At 45.2% G+C, this 18,240-nt stretch overlaps 1 protein-coding gene across 1 annotated transcript in view; it reads left to right on the top strand.

Annotated features, from left to right (window-relative positions):
* Positions 1-16,711, top strand: part of LOC136588442 (keratin-associated protein 9-1-like) — a 182,801-nt gene extending 166,090 nt beyond the window's left edge. The window contains exons 6-7 of the mRNA XM_066587650.1: positions 3,797-3,928; positions 15,943-16,711. Coding sequence (XP_066443747.1) covers positions 3,797-3,928; positions 15,943-16,128 — 318 coding nt within the window. The 3' untranslated portion in view covers positions 16,129-16,711. The remainder of the gene's footprint in view (positions 1-3,796; positions 3,929-15,942) is intronic.
* The last annotated feature ends 1,529 nt before the right edge of the window (positions 16,712-18,240 follow it).

The raw sequence follows: 18,240 nt of genomic DNA, 5'->3' as shown, positions 1-18,240 counted from the left end.
TCTATGTTGTGAGAAAAAAATGTGGCATTCTCTGTACTGCCGCAGTTTGTGATGTTTTGTAGCCCATGTTTCCCTATGGAGACTTCTTGTTTATCGCATCTAATGAACAAGCGATTTTTGTGAGATGCGATGCGCTTCCCTACCCATAAAATAAGCCCTAGCTACATTCCCAGAAAAAATGGAATACTTACCTAACAGACGAGCTCTGGGTCCTTCTGCTGCTGTCCAGAGCTCTGCGGCTCAGCCAATTTCTAAATCCCACCTCCACAACATCATTGGTATTTTTCAAACTCTGCTCTGCCAATCAATGCAAAGCTGGATGAACCAATTACAGTTCTTGCATTGGTTCATCCAGCGCTACTCAGCCAATCAATGCAGTGCTCAATGAACCAATCAGAGCCATTGATTCCTCTTGTTCGGATTTCTGAATCCCTCAACCTGGAAGTGATGTTCTGTGAGCAAACAAGGACTGCAGGACTCCCAGCGGAGTTCTGGAGAGCAGCGGGAAGGACTGAGCCTTTTAGGTAAGTGTTCCATTTTTTTTTTCAGGAAATTCAGCTTGGGCTTATTTAAGGGGTAGTGCTTAACCTTCTCGTGATTAAACCTCCGAGTTTATGCCGCTATTTTATTGCTGTCAGCAGCGAAGTGATGCATGATTTTTCACAAAAAAAACACATCAGTGACGCTACAAAATTGCGGGAACACCGCTGCGATTTTGTAGCGCCGATATCGCTGCCTCCCTTGTGAAACAGGCCTAATGTCTGTGTTATATAGCAGCCAGATGGTCAGCAAATTGTATCTGTTTGTGTACACTTCGACGAATGAGAACAGTGTGAAGATTATGTTATGAGTTCTGTTGGTTTGCCACAAAAAAGGACGGATTTGTTAAGCTTGTACCAAACTTCTGTCCTGGATGTAGTTTACTGGTGTGCGACCATCTATCTGGTGGAGGGAAGATAACTATCTGATGTGAGAACAATCCTCAAGTTGTCACACACTATATGGAGACGAAGTAATCCCCCATGTAGAATAGCAAAAAAAATATTTTAATTATATGCACAGAACAATAGCCGTAGTCTGTGTGGTTTTTTTCATTAGAACCATCTACCAATGCAGCACCAGCATCTCTCATCGGAGTCCTGTAACTGATTTCTTATTTTTTAAAAGGTACAAATCCTAATATAAACTTCTTTCCCCTCCCCGACCCCGTCCACCCGCAGCTACAGATAGAGAGGAGGAACAGCTAGAGGGAAGCATTACTCCATAACCCCCATACACAGACATTTCTCCGCCAATCCCATCCACTTATAAACATACACTGAATGGTCACTCTATTAGTGACTCCCAACTAGTAACACATTGGACCTCTTTGGCCTTCAGAACCGCAATCATTTGTCACAGGGTTGATTCCTCTAGGTGATCAAACAGTTCTGCAGGATAATGGCCCATGTGGGCAGGAGACCTCAAAGTTTCCATACATTAGATGCAAATAGATTTGTAAAAAAAACGTATGCGCTCATGAAAAGTAAAAGAAAAAATAGCCCAAAACAACTGTCAAATCCGATGAGAAAGAAATCAAGGCGGCACTTACTCAGGAGGAGGGGGGTGTATGAAACAAGAAGCCCCCTCCTTGAAGTGTCGACTCCTCAAGAAAAGCTCCCGGTTGTGGATGAAACTGCCACAGGAGGATTAGGTCTTTTGTTTTTATTCATAGGAAAATGTTGGCAACGCGTTTCGGTGTAAGAAACACCTTTCTCAAGCCAATACAAAAAAACCCTTTTTTTTATTGTATTGGCTTGAGAAAGGTGTTTCTGACCTACCACCAAGGCCAGAGGCGCTGCTCTATTCATGCTATACTCTATACCACTATATCTCAGATAGAGACCTATTTAGGGACATGGAGACTCTGCTACAGTGACCCCACTGTGCATATATCTAGCTACTAGATCAGACTCAGGTTTTGCCTATACCATCTTTATTGGAAAACCTGAGCCTTGCACTACTTGACAGGGGTCACTTTTATTTATTTGTTGGCATAAGAGGGCTTATTCTCTAATTTAAAAAAAAAGGCTTCCTCTAATATAACTGCCGCTATAGGCAGTACTTGCTCTATTTTGCCCGTTCACAGGCACAGCTAAAGAATTGCTACTGTGCACGCTTTATCCATGTTGGCATAAGAGGGCTTATTCTCTAAAGAGGGCTTATTCTCTAAAGAGGTCTCCTCTAATACAACTGCCGCTACAGACATTATCTGCTTCATATTGCCCGTTCTCAGGCACAGTCAAAGAGTTGTTACTGTGCATGCTGAGATACTGAATCAGACCTAGCTGTTATATAGACTATCTTGGACAACAGTCTCGGTCTGGTCAGGGGGCATCCTTTGGCAAAAAGGTCCTTCAAGACCCACTATTAGGCCACATCTCTAATGCCACTTTTATTCTAATACCTCAAAGAGTCTCCCTCTATATAAACACGAGATATTACCGTTACTTGGCAGTATATGCTTGATATTGGTTCGGAGTAAACTCGGAAATACATTATGAACAAGCACCAATGATTCGTGCTTTGTGTACTAATAAACATATAAAATTGATCCTTTAGTACTAAACTCATTGATCTCCTGATGACCCGCCATTATTAGCGGAGAAACGCGTTGAGAATAAATGGAAAGAGATTATACAGTACTGAGAGAGCTAACTATGAGTGCATCAATGCCGATACTAGTAATCTGAATGAATTAAGAATCCAGGACTACTAAACAGGCCCTGGAAGGAGAAGAAGTGTGCTCACTGACATTTATACTGGGCCCACAACTTGTCCTTATATCCTTTCTCTTTTGCTCGCATGAATTCAAGCATAAGAGGGTTTCTAGAGAGGCATATAGGTTTCTGAATAATGATATGAAGACCCGCACTACTGCATGTTACATTTCAATCAACCTTTATTACAACACAGCTCTCTAGAAACTTATTTTCCCTCTGTTTAAAACTATACTATGCTCATCTATTTAAGCTTCATTGCTGAGTCTATCTAGTGATGGTAGCTGAGTTGTTTGTTACTTTGATAGTGAACTAAGAGCATAAGAGAGGGACACTAGTATAGAATTTGGTCCGAGTTCTTTTTAATTGTTCGTTGATTAAAGCCACTGTACGTTGCCAACTTCCTATAACATGCTCTTCCTCTCTGCTATGATTGTATACAGAGGGAAGCAGTATTAGGATGTGGCACCTAGGTCCTTGAATAGACTCTCATATCTCCATCAACCCAGTGGCTTCTGTGTTGTGCCCCGTGTTCGTTCAAGTAATTTTTAAATATAATTAATAAAGAATTATCATTTTAGATTTGTCTAAACTGTGAAAGGGTGTTCAGACAGACAGTTGCAAATTGTGCGTGACAATCTAGGACAGCACAGAGATGTACATGCATGTGTTGGCTGAGCGGCAGGTAGTGGGCATTACATATCCTACCCACATGTTACTGACCAGAACAGGATGTGAATAGCCTTATTGGCAAATATGGATCCGTGTGCCGTGAATTGCATGGACAGCACAGATAGGAAAAATTATGGTCTGAGTTGTCCCTAAAAGTCCTTCCTTCCTCAGTGTATTTTTTAGCATTCACGCAGCAGTACCCCATATGAATGACATGAAATACACGACTAAAGATTGGGTCAAATATTCATTCATGCAAATAAACACTGCATACGGCCAAACATGTATATGGTGGTGTGAAGGAGGCCTTATACAGAGAATTATAATTCACATATCAATACGTATTTCTTCTCTTTTACATTTAGGACAATGGAGATTACTGTGCTCTAAATACTCTATGTAAGAGTGGGTGCTGCCAAAGCACATATGTTTCAAGGACTTACCAGAGTGGTATATGTGGACCAAAGGCAGCAGAAAATGAGGAATGTGACCTTGAGGTGAGTATCTGTAAGCAACTGCTGTACTGGTTTCTCCCTTAGGGCTTATTCCGACGTGTGTATATCAGCCGGATTTTCACGCCCGGCCGATATACGCTGTCTCTCTCTGCAGGGGGAGGAGGCGGGCCAGGTCGGGAGCAGTGCACTGAATTGCCGCCCACTCTCCGCCCCTCGCCACTAATTGCAATGGAAGGGGGCAGAACTTAGCTTTACCCCTGCCCTGCCCCTCCCATTGCAAATAGTGGCAAGGGGTGGATAGGGGGTGGGAGCTTAGTAAACTGCTCCGGCCCAACGCACCTCTTTCCCCTGCAGCGAGGGACAGCGTATATGGGCCGGGCATGAAAACCTGGCCGATATACTCACATTGGAATAAGCCCTCAAGCCGGCGTCTCACGGGCATATGTGTGTGCACACTATGAGGAAAACAGAACCCATAGATTTAAATGGATTTGTACTCACTTCCTTTTTTGCGCACGCATTTCTCTTCACCCAAAAAATATAGGACATGCTCATTTGCGCACCGAGGATCCTCAAAGAAGTCTATTAAAGATGTGCAACGCGCACACAGATGCATCACCCTGTGAAAAAAATAACACTTCTGGAACTCATTAGGATAAATAGCCATTTAAATCAGGGGGTTGTTTGCCTGCCGTGTGGAGATGAACATCCCTGCATGTGCAAAAAGTACAATACAATGCGCCAATATGCGGACAAGGAGTCATACGTAGCGGACATGCGGAGTCATGTGCAAAACCGCTTATTGCCATGTGAAGCCGCCATAAGGCCATATCTAAATGGGCGAGAGTGAGTTACGCTTGAGATTCTTGGGAGCAACACCCCTCGCAGTGCTCTGCAGGTTACGGGGCTCATTCTTGTGCCAGATTTGCACAAAACTCGGACACGCAATGATTTTTCCAGCTTGGATCATCAGTCTGTGAGAAAATTCACTCATGTGAATGAGCCTATTGAAATAAATTAGTTAATTTTCTGTGCATGTTCAGTCATCTCAGAAACGGAAAGAACCTACACAGAAGTATCAGTAGTGTGAATACGGCCTTATACATATGAGAACCCTACAGAGGAGCCGCCACCTCTCCTCACATGTCTGATTGACTAAATACTTGCACTGCCCACAAAATAAGGGCTTTAACCCACTAGCGATATTTTTCCCTGCGATGCGACAGCGATGATTCTGAAACCAATGATTTTCAATGGTTTTATGCTCATTTGCGATGTTTCAGTACAGTTTCGCATCACATAAAAGAAATCTGCGATATCGCTCAGTGTCTACAATGGGGCGGGCTGCAACAGCGATAGCCACACTGAAAACATAGTTTTACTGTAAAAGTGCCCCAGAAGTATTAGATTTGATAATCTGTTTTATAATAAAAGTCATATTTTAATAATAGGACTTTAATTAAAATAAGCTACATCACACCACCAGATGGCCCAGCACACATCAAAAAACTAGACTAGCATGAACATACAAACACCCACAGAACATACAGGACAGGGGGTAGGTATATCACCTTATCGTGGTGATCCACTATACCGATTTTGTTAAATTACCGTTCCCTTAATAGATTTACAGGTACGGTTATATTACTATTTATACAGTGGTAATAACGGTATAAATATTTATTTCAGAAGGCTAAGGATGATAGATAAATAATATTTAATCGACGCGTTTCTACGGCCCTGATGTAATAAGTGAGCCGATTCATCAGGATCAAGACAAATAGCCTCTGTCTTTTGTACTCAAATGCCCCAAATGAAAAGTGGTTCATAGGGCTTATAACACTTATATGTAGTTAGTTCGTGATTACTTATATTGTCCTTCTAGAGGTACAGGTGATCGGCGCCTGCGACCGATAATACCACTGATTTATACTGTATTTAACATAGTAGTATAATTGCCTGGGCAAGAATAGCCAGAAGTGTTTCTAATACTTGTGCTGGAGTAGTTAAGAGGGTTGAGGAGTGTAACTCGATTATGCAGGGATATCCCCTCTTTTTGCGATCAGAGCCAATGTTGGCACTTGCACCAAATATGAGGATGATGTGGTATTTGATGCTTATACACACATCCCCACCGTGATTATGCCCAATGGCTAAAGATCGTACTGTTTGCTATAACAGTGTTAAGGGCTCCGTTTTTAGGCTTGGAGGACTGATAGTCATCAGATCATGCACTTAAGATAGTACAGATAAAGCCCTGAGAAATTCAGATAACATATCTCTCACTTATGGGCAATCTGTGCTTATCTAGTTAGAAGTCTGGACGTGCATTCACGCCCTCGAGTTGATAGAGACTATGCCTGATTGTAGCCTCCAGCAAGAGCCCTGCACTCCTCAAACACCTCTATGTCTGCACTTCACGGCGTCCTAGCCCCTACTGACATCCCTGATAAGGTCCATGCCGAGCCTCCCTTATGAATGGGAGGCTCCGCCCATCTGCTCGCATGATTTGCTAGGCTATCAGCCAATGGTGAAACCAACTGCCGGACAAGCCCCCTCCTTACTTGTCATGCTGATTCTCATCTAATGCCAGGGAGAAGCAGCGCATGTATAGTAGGATCTAAACGGGACTTAGTCATATGTGCCTCTGCTGGATGTCTGCGCCCGAGCGCTATTAACAATCCAAGGCTTGACTGACAGGATCCCTGCATATGTGAAGTCCTGCGCAGTGGGGTCTAAATGGGACTTAGTTATATATGCCTCTGCTGGATGAGCATGCCCGAGTGCTGTTAACAATCCAAGGCTTGGCTGACAGGATCCCTGCATATGTAATGTCCTGCAACATAACCATATATTGTCGGGGAATAACCCGCGTGTGTGCGGCAAGGTTATATCGGGATTTAGTGATTTGTGTCTCTGGAATATGTCCCCTGACTTAACTGACTGTATCCCTAACCATGATGGAATCATGCCTTTGAATTAATAACCCTTGGTGTCAAAACACTAGCGGTCAGAGTACACTTAGAACCAGGAATATGTGTTCAGAAGTAGGTGATAAAGAAAACGGACACATGGTATCTATTCGTTTTATACTCCATGTTAGATAGCGCTTGAGATCAATAAGAGTACCAGACTCTAGTGGGACTTATTTTACATATATGTGTACTTGGTGCTCCATTTTCAATGATTATAGGTAAAATTCTGCGTTCCCTATATGCATTAAACCTTAATCTATATATATAAAATTGAATGTATGTCTGTCTGCGTGCGTGCGTGTCTGCGTGTCTGTTTGTCCTTTATGCGCTACTACACCATTCATCCGATCGCCATGAAACTTTGGGAAGTTGTTAAGTACACTCCTGGGAAGATTATAGGCATAGTACAAATATCCTACGATAAATGGCGCGCGAGCGTCGTCGAAAGTTACGCCCCCCCCCCACGTAGATCGAATAAGTAAGCCACCTGCTATTGTGATGTCATCACTGATGTCATCAACATCGGACGCCCTTGAACATGCCCCAACATGTTCTATAAAGCTGCATTGTGATGTCATTAAGGCTCTATTATGACACGTACAGCTTGGAACCACTAGAGCACGCCAGCCAATTACCATTGGAGTTGGAAGTGGGTAAACAAGTACTAGGATATCTTCCTAAGAAGCCACAGCAGCCGGATAAATTGTATGTTCCACCCAACGGCTATTTTATTCAGCCCGCAAGGGGGAAGCAGCGGCCTACAAAATCTAATTCTCTCATTTCCTGATGTCATAGATAGATAGATAGATAGATAGATAGATAGATAGATAGATAGATAGATAGATAGATAGACAGACTGTATGCAATGACACGTACAGCTTGAAACCATAAATACTAGAGCATGCCAGTCATTTACAGTCAGTCTCCATTGGAGTTGGAAGTGGGCAAACATGTACTAGGCCAGTGATGGCGAACCTTTTAGGGACCGAGTGCCCAAACTACAAATGTATCGCAAAGTGCCAACACGTCAGGGGGCGGGGCTTATCACAATGTATGATTTTACCCCCGTCGTTCTAAAAAGGACAAGGCTGTTTCAGAATAGACCGGGTGCAGATTCTGACTGCTTTTTGGACGCGGAAATACTGCAGAATGTCCTCAGCGGAGATTTCTGTGGAAAATTCTGCAGCATTTCCGCATCTAAAAAGCAGTCAAAATCTGCACCCGGTCTATTCTGAAAGAGCCCTGCCCATTTCTGCCACATGTACACATACCCCAGCGGTAATAGTGACACCTTCACCCCAGCGATAATAGTGACATCCCACAGCAGTAATAATAGTGACACTCCCCCCATTAGTAATAAGAGTGACATACCCCAGCGGTCCCCCAGCAGTAATAATGCCCGCTCCCCCCCCCCCAGCGGTTCCCCCAGCAGTCATAATACCCCCCCCCCAGTGGTCCACCAGCAGTCACAATGCCACCCCCAGCTGTCCGCCAGCAATAATAATGCCCCCCTCCCCCCAAGCGGTTCCCCCAGCAGTCATAATGGCTCCCCCCCAGCGGTTCTCCTGGCAGTCATCATGCCCCCCTTCCCCCACAGAGATTTTCTTGGCAGTCACCATGCCCCCCTCCCCCCAACGATTCTCCCAGCAGTCATGCCTCCGCTCCCCCGCCAGCGATTCTCCCAGCAGTCAGAATGTCTCCCATCCCCCCCCCCAGCGATTCTCCCAGCAGTCAGAATGTCTCCGATCCCCCCCCCAGCGATTCTCCCAGCAGTCAGAATGTCTCCCATCCCCCCCCCCCAGCGATTCTCCCAGCAGTCAGAATGTCTCCCATCCCCCCCAGCGATTATCCCAGCAGTCAGAATGTCTCCCATCCCCCCCCCAGCAATTCTCCCAGCAGTAAGAATGTCTCCCCCTCCCCCCCAGCAATTCTCCCAGCAGTAAGAATGTCTCCCCCCCCAGCGATTCTCACACAACGGCTATTTTATTCAGCCTGCAAGGGGGAAGCAGCGGCCTCCAAAAAAAACTCAGTGGTCGCTGCTGCCGTCATCTAGATATATAAAAACGAAGTATGTATGTATGTCTGTCTTCGCAGCAACGCGCGACGGGTACGCTAGTTGGTTTTATAAAGTAGTGTTTCATATAGCTGACAATAATCCATTAACATGGTAATTTTAGATGATAACTGTTACTACCTAAAGAGAAATATTCATGCCACATTTCCCCGTATTAACAGGTTTATTCACAAGTGGTAGTTTGTTATCAGGGAGATCATAACATATTTTGCCTGTATTGGTTGTCATATAAACGACAGGGCCTCATTCAGTCCTTCGGGTGCCATAGTTCTCAAGCGGTCTATCCATCTTGTTTCCTACTGCAAAAGTTTATGGTCAACGTCGCCTCTTTGGCCGTTGGGTCTTATTATTTCAACACCTCTAAATTTTAAGACAAGTGGATTACCGCCATGGACCTCGTGTACATGGATTGCCATGCTCGTTTTTTCATTCCGGTTAATATTGCCCACGTGAGAGAGAATTCTTCTTCTGAGCTGTTGTAAAGTCTTGCCCACGTAATTACGTGGGCATGGGCAGGTGACTAAATAGACCACCGCTGTAGAGCGGCAATTAATGAAATCTCAGATTTCATATTCCTGGCCCGTTGTTGCGCTTCGGAACGTTTTTGTTTTTTCCATATATGGACAGGTGTGGCACCCTGAACACGGGAATGATCCCTTCGGTGGATTCCAATTCAGCCAAGTGGGATTCTCCATGGTTTGTGTGAAATGACTATGCACTAATCTGTCACGTAAATTCCTACCTCTTCTGTAGGTTATTGATGTTTTTTCATAGAGACAGCCTGTGAGGTCTTGATTAGAGATGAGCGAACGTACTCGGATAGGCACTACTCATCCGAGTAATGTGCCTTATCCGAGTACCGCTGTACTCGTGCTGAAAGATTCGGCACGCGCTGCGGAGCGGGGAGCTGCAGGGGAGAGCGGGGAGGAACGGAGGGGAGATCTTTCTCTCCTTCTCTCCCGGCCGCTCTGCCCCGCTCCCCGCTGCGACTCACCTGTCAGCAGCGGAGCGCCCCAAATCTTTCAGGACGAGCGGAGAGATACTCGGATAAAGCACATTACTCGGACGAGTAGTGCCTATCCGAGTACGTTCGCTCATCTCTAGTCTTGATCCTTCCTGAGTAGATGCCAATATTTGGAGTTTCTTTTTCTCACCTCCCTGTTCTCTACATCAAAAGTGCCCATCAAGCGGATAGTATTTCCTTGATCCTTTTCGGGTCTATCTTTTCTGCGTTGAAGAAGCTCATTCCGTGGTATTTCAGCCACTGACTGTCTTGCTTTGTTGATAACAGTCTGTGGGTAACCTCTATTGTGGAATCTGGAGGCCATCTCATCTGCCCTTCTTTCGTATTCAACTGGGTTGGAGCAGTTCCTTTTCGTTCTAAGGAACTGGCCCTTTGGGATGCCACTCTTCAACGGCCATGGGTGGTGGCTTTCGAAGTGCAATAAGGTGTTTGTCGCCGTTGGTTTACGGACTAAGGTACTCTCCAATAGGCCCGTTGTTGAATCTCTACCTGGGCTGCTGGGAGGAAAAGACCGTCTTCACAGAGACCAACCAGAGATGGACCGCCATGGTCGATCTCTGGTTGAGATATATTGACGATATATTCAACCTTTGGTCTGGCAATTCAACTGAGTTTGAAGAGTTCGTAAAAGTACTTAACATCAACGAGTTAGGTCTCTTTTTCACAAGCGAGATACACTTAAACACCATAACTTTTCTTGACATCAAAATCTCTAAAACAACAACGGGCCTATTGGAGAGTACCCTATTCCATAAACCGACGGCGACAAACACCTTATTGCACTTCGAAAGCCACCACCCATGGCCGTTGAAGAGTGGCATCCCAAAAGGCCAGTTCCTTAGAACGAAAAGGAACTGCTCCAACCCGGTTGAATACGAAAGAAGGGCAGATGAGATGGCCTCCAGATTCCACAATAGAGGTTACCCACAGACTGTTATCAACAAAGCAAGACAGTCAGTGGCTGAAATACCACGGAATGAGCTTCTTCAACACAGAAAAGATAGACCCGAAAAGGATCAAGGAAATACTATCTGCTTGATAGGCACTTTTGATGTGAAGAACAGGGAGGTGAGAAAAATAATCTCCAAATATTGGCATCTACTCAGGAAGGATCAAGACCTCACAGGCTGTCTCCATGAAAAACCATCAATAACCTACAGAAGAGGTAGGAATTTACGTGACAGATTAGTGCATAGTCATTTCACACGAACCATGGAGAATCCCACTTGGCTGAATTGGAATCCACCGAAGGGATCATTCCCGTGTTCAGGGTGCCACGCCTGTCCATATATGGAAAAAACAAAAACATTCCGAAGCGCAACAACGGGCCAGGAATATGAAATCCGAGATTTCATTAATTGCTGCTCTACAGCGGTGGTCTATTTAGTCACCTGCCCATGCCCACGTAATTACGTGGGCAAGACTTTACAACAGCTCAGAAGAAGAATTCTCTCTCACGTGGGCAATATTAACGGGAATGAAAAAACGAGCATGGCAATCCATGTACACGAGGTCCATGGCGGTAACCCACTTGTCTTAAAATTTAGAGGTGTTGAAATAATAAGACCCAACGGCCAAAGAGGCGACGTTGACCGTAAACTTTTGCAGAAGGAAACAAGATGGATAGACCGCTTGAGAACTATGGCACCCGAAGGACTGAATGAGGCCCTGTCATTTATATGACAATCAATACAGGCAAAATATGTTATGATCTCCCTGATAACAAACTACCGTTTGTGAATAAACCTGTTAATATGCGGAAATGTGGCATGAATATTTCTCTTTAGGTAATAACAGTTATCATCTAAAATTACCATGTTAATGGATTATTGTCAGCTATATGAAACACTACTTTATAAAACCAATTAAGGTTTAATGCATATAGGGAACACAGAATTTTACCTATAATCATTGAAAATGGAGCACCAAGTACACATATATGTAAAATAAGTCCCACTAGAGTCTGGTACTCTTATTGATCTCAAGCGCTATCTAACATGGAGTATAAAGCGTATAGATACCATGATTCTTTATCACCTACTTCTGAACACATATTCCTGGTTCTAAGTGTACTCTGACCGCTAGTGTTTTGACAGCCAGGGTTATTAATTCAAAGGCATGATTCCATCAAGGTTAGGGACACGGTCAGTTAAATCAGGGGACATATTCCAGAGACACAAATCACTAAATCCCGATATAACCTTGCCGCACACGCGCGGGTTATTCCCCGACAATATATGGTTATGTTGCAGGACCTTACATATGCAGGGATCCTGCCAGCCAAGCCTTGGATTGTTAACAGCGCTTGGGCATGGACATCCAGCAGAGGCATATATAACTAAGTCCCATTTAGACCCCACTGCGCAGGACTTCACATATGCAGGGATCCTGTCATTCAAGCCTTGGATTGTTAATAGCGCTCGGGCGCAGACATCCAGCAGAGGCACATATGACTAAGTCCCGTTTAGATCCTCCTGTACATGCACTGCTTCTCCCTTTCATTATATGAGAATCAGGCATGACAAGTAAGGAGGGGGCTTGTCCGGCAGGTGGTTTCACCATTGGCTGATAGCCTAGCGAATCATGCGAGCAGATGGGCGGAGCCTCCCATTCATAAGGGAGGCTCGGCATGGACCTTATCAGGGATGTCAGTAGGGGCTAGGACGCCGTGAAGTGCAGACATAGAGGTGTTTGAGAGGTGTTTGAGGAGTGCAGGGCTCTTGCTGGAGGCTACAATCAGGCATAGTCTCTATCAACTCGAGGGCGTGAATGCACGTCCAGACTTCTACCTAGATAAGCACAGATTGCCCATAAGTGAGAGATATGTTATCTGAATTTCTCAGGGCTTTATCTGTACTATCTTAAGTGCATGATCTGACGACTATCAGTCCTCCAAGCCTAAAAACGGAGCCCTTAACACTGTTATAGCAAACAGTACGATCTTTAGCCATTGGGCATAATCACGGTGGGGATGTGTGTATAAGCATCAAATACCACATCATCCTCATATTTGGTGCAAGTGCCAACATCGGCTTTGATTGCAAAAAGAGGGGATATCCCTGCATAATCGAGTTACACTCCTCAACCCTCTTAACTACTCCAGCACAAGTATTAGAAACACTTCTGGCTATTCTTGCCCAGGCAATTATACTACTATGTTAAATACAGTATAAATCAGTGGTATCATTGGTCGCAGGCGCCGACCACCTGTACCTCTAGAAGGACAATATAAGTAATCACGAACTAACTACATATAAGTGTTATAAGCCCTACGAACCATTTTTCATTTGGGGCATTTGAGTACAAAAGACAGAGGCTATTTGTCTTGATCCTGATGAATCGGCTCACTTATTACATCAGGGCCGTAGAAACGCGTCGATTAAATATTATTTGTCTATCATCCTTCGCTTTCTGAAATAAATATTTATACCGTTATTACCACTGTATAAATAGTAATATAACCGTACCTGTAAATCTATTAAGGGAACGGTAATTTAACAAAATCGGTATAGTGGATCACCACGATAAGGTGATATACCTACTAGAGATGAGCGAACGTGTTCTTAACGAACACTTACGCACCCGAACACCGGCTTTTCCGAGGACTTCCGTGTTCGCGCGTAAGTATTCGGGGGGCGCCGGGGGGCGGGGAGAGGCGCGGCGGCGCGGGCGGCAGCAGCGGGGAACAGGGGGGAGCCCTCTCTCTCTCCCTCTCCCCCCCACTCCCCGCCGCAACCCCCCGCGCTGCCACGGCGACCCCCGAACTTTTTTCGCCCGAACACGGAATTCCTCGCGAAGTTCGGTGTCCGGGCGAAAAGGGGCGGAGCCGAACACGTTCGCTCATCTCTAATACCTACCCCCTGTCCTGTATGTTCTGTGGGTGTTTGTATGTTCATGTTAGTCTAGTTTTTTGATGTGTGCTGGGCCATCTGGTGGTGTGATATAGCTTATTTTAATTAAAGTCTCATAATAAAAGTTATATTTTAATAATAGAACAGATTAGCAAATCTAATACTTCTGGGGCACTTTTACAGCGAAATTGTATTTCATTTAAAGGACCCCCCGTCCCAGTGACGCATTGAAAACATAGGGAGTATATCGCAGACTTCTGCCACAGATATGATAGCTGTGGCAGAAGTCCAAGATGCTATCCCATTGCTGCTGCCAGCCCCATTGAAAGCAGTGGTTTTAGGCAACCCCCGCAGCATGCTTTTTGTAGAAAGGCTTGAAATATAAGTAGAGAGGACCGAGCATACTTGCTAAGGACAATTGCTCGATCGAGCATTGCCCTTAGCGAGTATCTCCCCGCTCGGGAGAAAAGGTTCGGCTGCCGGCGCGGGTGACAGGTGAGTTGTGGCAGTCAGCAGGGGGGAGTGGGGGGGAAGAGAGGGAGAGAGAGATCTCCCCTCCGTTCCTCCCCGCTCTCCCCCGCAGCTCCCCGCCTGCTGCCGAATCTTTGCTCCCGAGTGGGCAGGTACTCGCTAAGGGCAATGCTCGAGAGATCACTTGCCCTTAGCGAGTATACTCGCTCATCTCTAAATATAAGCCCTTCCCTGAAATCATCCCTAGCTGGTGAAAAAAAAAAAAATTATATACTCACCTCTCCGCCACTTAGGCGCGTCCCCCGGCTGGCTCCCCTGCACTGCTGTCAAGCTTTTTCAGGAGGTTGAGATTTTAAAATCCCCGCCTCCTGAAAGGGCTGTGCTGATTGGCTGTTTGCTCAGCCAATCACAGGCAGTGCTTAGCCATTCATCAATGAAGGAAATCCCTGCCACAGCTGTGACAGAAGTCCACAATATACTCCCAATGCATTCCCTGGGGCTGGCGCTGCTGCCGCCGCCCCCATTGAAGGCATTTAGCGATATCGCAGTGGGTTTTTTGTGCTGCAAGGCAAGAAGTATCTTATACTGGAACTCTACATGAAGCTGTTCCTCCTTTATTCCTCCTGGAAGTGTATGAATAGATACACGGTGGGGTGCTTGTACAATAGGCAGTGATGTGCCAGGAGCTTTTACTGCAAATTACCTCAATTTTAGATGCACCCTAAAACCTTGTGTTCCATCTCTACAAGCTGAGTGCCCAAAAACTGCATTGAAAAACTGCTATAAGGGCTTATTCACACGGATGATTTTATCATTTAAGTTCTATCCCAGTTTAAAAACTGACAGAATTTGGACAAGACCTGGACCCATTAGAACAATTCAAAGGGGCGTATTATCTATCCGTATTGCAGCTGTATTTTCAACGGACAGCATACAATCCCATTGATTTGCATTGGTGGATTCAGAAGTGTAAAATCATTAATTGTAGTCAGTGGGATCATGCATTCACTGCTTTTTATATATGTTGCCAGGAGACAGTGTGTGTGTGTGTGTGGGGGGGGGGGAAGGTTGCTCCTTGTTTTGTTTTTTTACACGTCTGAAAAACGCAGTAAATACGGATGCAAAAAATATACACATGCATCAAAAACGCATGGACCCCGTGCACACAAAGTGATAATGGGGCATTTTCCCAGACCCTTGCAGTCACTGGGTTCACTTATATGTGCAGTTTCTGTCCCAGACCGATGGTGCTTATGAAACAATACTTGCGGCACGTCCGGCTCTGGTGGGATTCTCTTACAATGCTCTTGCATGGCGTGGGAGCGAGTTCTGTGCTTGTTTTTTAACACTCATTGAATTCAATAGGAGTTTTAAATTCTACCAGTTGGGTCGCCTCGCATTGTTTTTTCAGCCATGTGAAAACCGGATTGCAATCAGATGACACTTGTGCGTTAAATACACAAAAACTGATGTAAAACGCCCCACAGTGACATCAGTATTCACAGAATAACATCACACTGGATGTGTAGCATCAGACATGAGGTTCTCAGTAATGAGACCCCCGGCCTCACGCTGTGTCTCCCACCGCTGATCTTACATGTTAGTAACAGATGGCTAGGAGTCATGAGTGTCTTCATTAACCCTATCATCTCTCCTTTCAGCCTGTTGGTGAGCTCTATAATTACTGCCCGTGTGAGAGTGGACTTGTATGTGAAAAAGGTACATCTAGAAACATAGCCTCCCTACTCAAGGACCTAGAAAAAATGTCGTACGAGGACCAGATCAAATTTTTCCTCTATAACCCGAACAGAAGAATCTGCAAGAAGCCAAACACAGCAAATAACTGAATCTAAGATGAGAAAGTATCTGCCGGTATCTACACGGATCTACAAGAGGTTGTCAGTCTTAGGGCTTATTCACACAAGCGTATATCGGCCAGCGTTATCACGGCTGGCTGATATATGCCACCATCTGATACATTGGATTCCAAGGCATCAGATCACACAGATGTATTCCCGTGACATAAAAGCTATCTTCCTGGCCGGACAACGTCTGCCGCCATTAACTCCTATTGGAGCCATTGACAGCAGTCGGAGAAGGGAGGTGGGAGGGAGTTAAGCAGCGGGACTGCTAAACTCCCCCCCCCCCTTCTCCTGTCTGCCCCTTGCCACTGTTTGCAATGGAAGGGGGCGGGGCAGTGGTGGATCTACGCTCCACCCCACCCCGCACCCTGTCATTGCTGGCTGCGGACAAGAGGCGGGGAGGGGAAACTTAGCTTGGCAAACAGCCGAAGGTGAGGAGAGAGGAGGTGAGCCGGCAAGGGGGAGGGAAGGGGGAGACAGCTTAGCAGAGCTAAACTGTCTCCCCTACTGACGGCATATACACCGAGCCTGTGCATCAGATGGAATCCTATATCGGCCGTGAAAATGGCAGCCAATATACACTCATGTGAATAAGCCCTTAAGGAAATTAAGTTTGTGCAACTTCCTACTAAGTTTTGTGTTTCCTTCCTGCTTTCAAGAACTCTGCTTGCTGTAAGTAAATAAAAACATTGATATTCAGAGTCTTCTTTCACACCAGCAATTTATCGCAACTATTTAGCCCCGATAAAACGTCAGCTGAAAATCGCTACCATGTGAAGCATTGGATTCCAATACATTCATTCACACGGGTGATTTATAGGCACATGAAAAATATTGCGCCATAAAATCATCAAATCGACGACCGTTTTCGGTCGACAATTTTTCTTGCAGCATTAAAAGAAAGGTCTTGACCTATCTTTTGACAAAAAACGCTGCAGGCTCCCATATATTCCTATGGGAGCTGAAAAAAAAGGAAGGGGGAAGGTTACCTGCATCTGCTGCTTGGAAATGAAAACAGCCGGCTCTAAGCTATTTCAGCTAGTAGTAGTCATTTTGCCGATCGACAAAATTCTGCACGGCAGCGTATTTTTTACGCAATACGCCCATGTGGCTGGATGAGAAAAGGCTACTTAATTTTGGAATTAGATTTTCACCCGCGTGTGGCCAACATGAAGACACACGCTTGTGCGAAAGAGGCTGAGAAGCCGTCACCTTGTCTGGCTCACACAGCAGCAGTTTGTCAAAGTGTATCAGCCAGGAGTCTAGAACAGGAGTAAGGGCTCATGCCCACGGCTGTGCGCGCAAAATGCTGCAGGTCTCCCACACCGTTTTACACATTACAGCACATATGCTATGCCCACAGAGAAACACATGCTCAGTGGGATTTTTCTTTTTTTTTTTAATTCCCTGCTCTGAACAGAATGGAAACACTGTCCGTATGCAATGTATTGGGTATGATACAGTATGCAGAGAAATGGAGCATGCATGCTCACCCCTCACATTACATACACAGCACATTACACACGAACAACTCTGCTACATCCATCCTGACCCCCCACATGACACACACAGCACATTACACACACAGCTGTGCTACATGGTACATGCATTATGATCCCCACACAATACACACAGAGCTCTGTTACACTATACATTTATTATGATTCCACGCATTACACACACAGCTCTGCTACATCCATCCTGACCCCATACATTACAAAAACAGCACATTACACACTCATCTCTACTACATCCTTCCTGATTCCCACACATGACACACAGAGCACATTACACACACAGCTCTACTACATCCAATCTGACCCCACACATTAAACACACAGCACATTACACACACAGCTGTGCTACATGGTACATGCATTATGATCCCCAAACAATACACACATAGCTCTACTGCATCCATTTTGATTCCCGCACATTACACACACAGCTCTGTTACACTGTACATTCATTATGATTCCCACACATTACACACACAGCTCTGCTACATCCATCCTGACCCCACACATTACAACCACAGCACATTACATACACCCCTCACTACATCCTTCCTGATTCCCACACATGACACAGACAGCA

Source organism: Eleutherodactylus coqui, chromosome 1 (genome assembly GCF_035609145.1).
Source record: "Eleutherodactylus coqui strain aEleCoq1 chromosome 1, aEleCoq1.hap1, whole genome shotgun sequence".
NCBI classification, from domain to species: Eukaryota; Metazoa; Chordata; class Amphibia; order Anura; family Eleutherodactylidae; genus Eleutherodactylus; species Eleutherodactylus coqui.
Note: the sequence above shows the minus strand (reverse complement) of the source record. Positions and strands in the feature narration are given on the sequence as shown.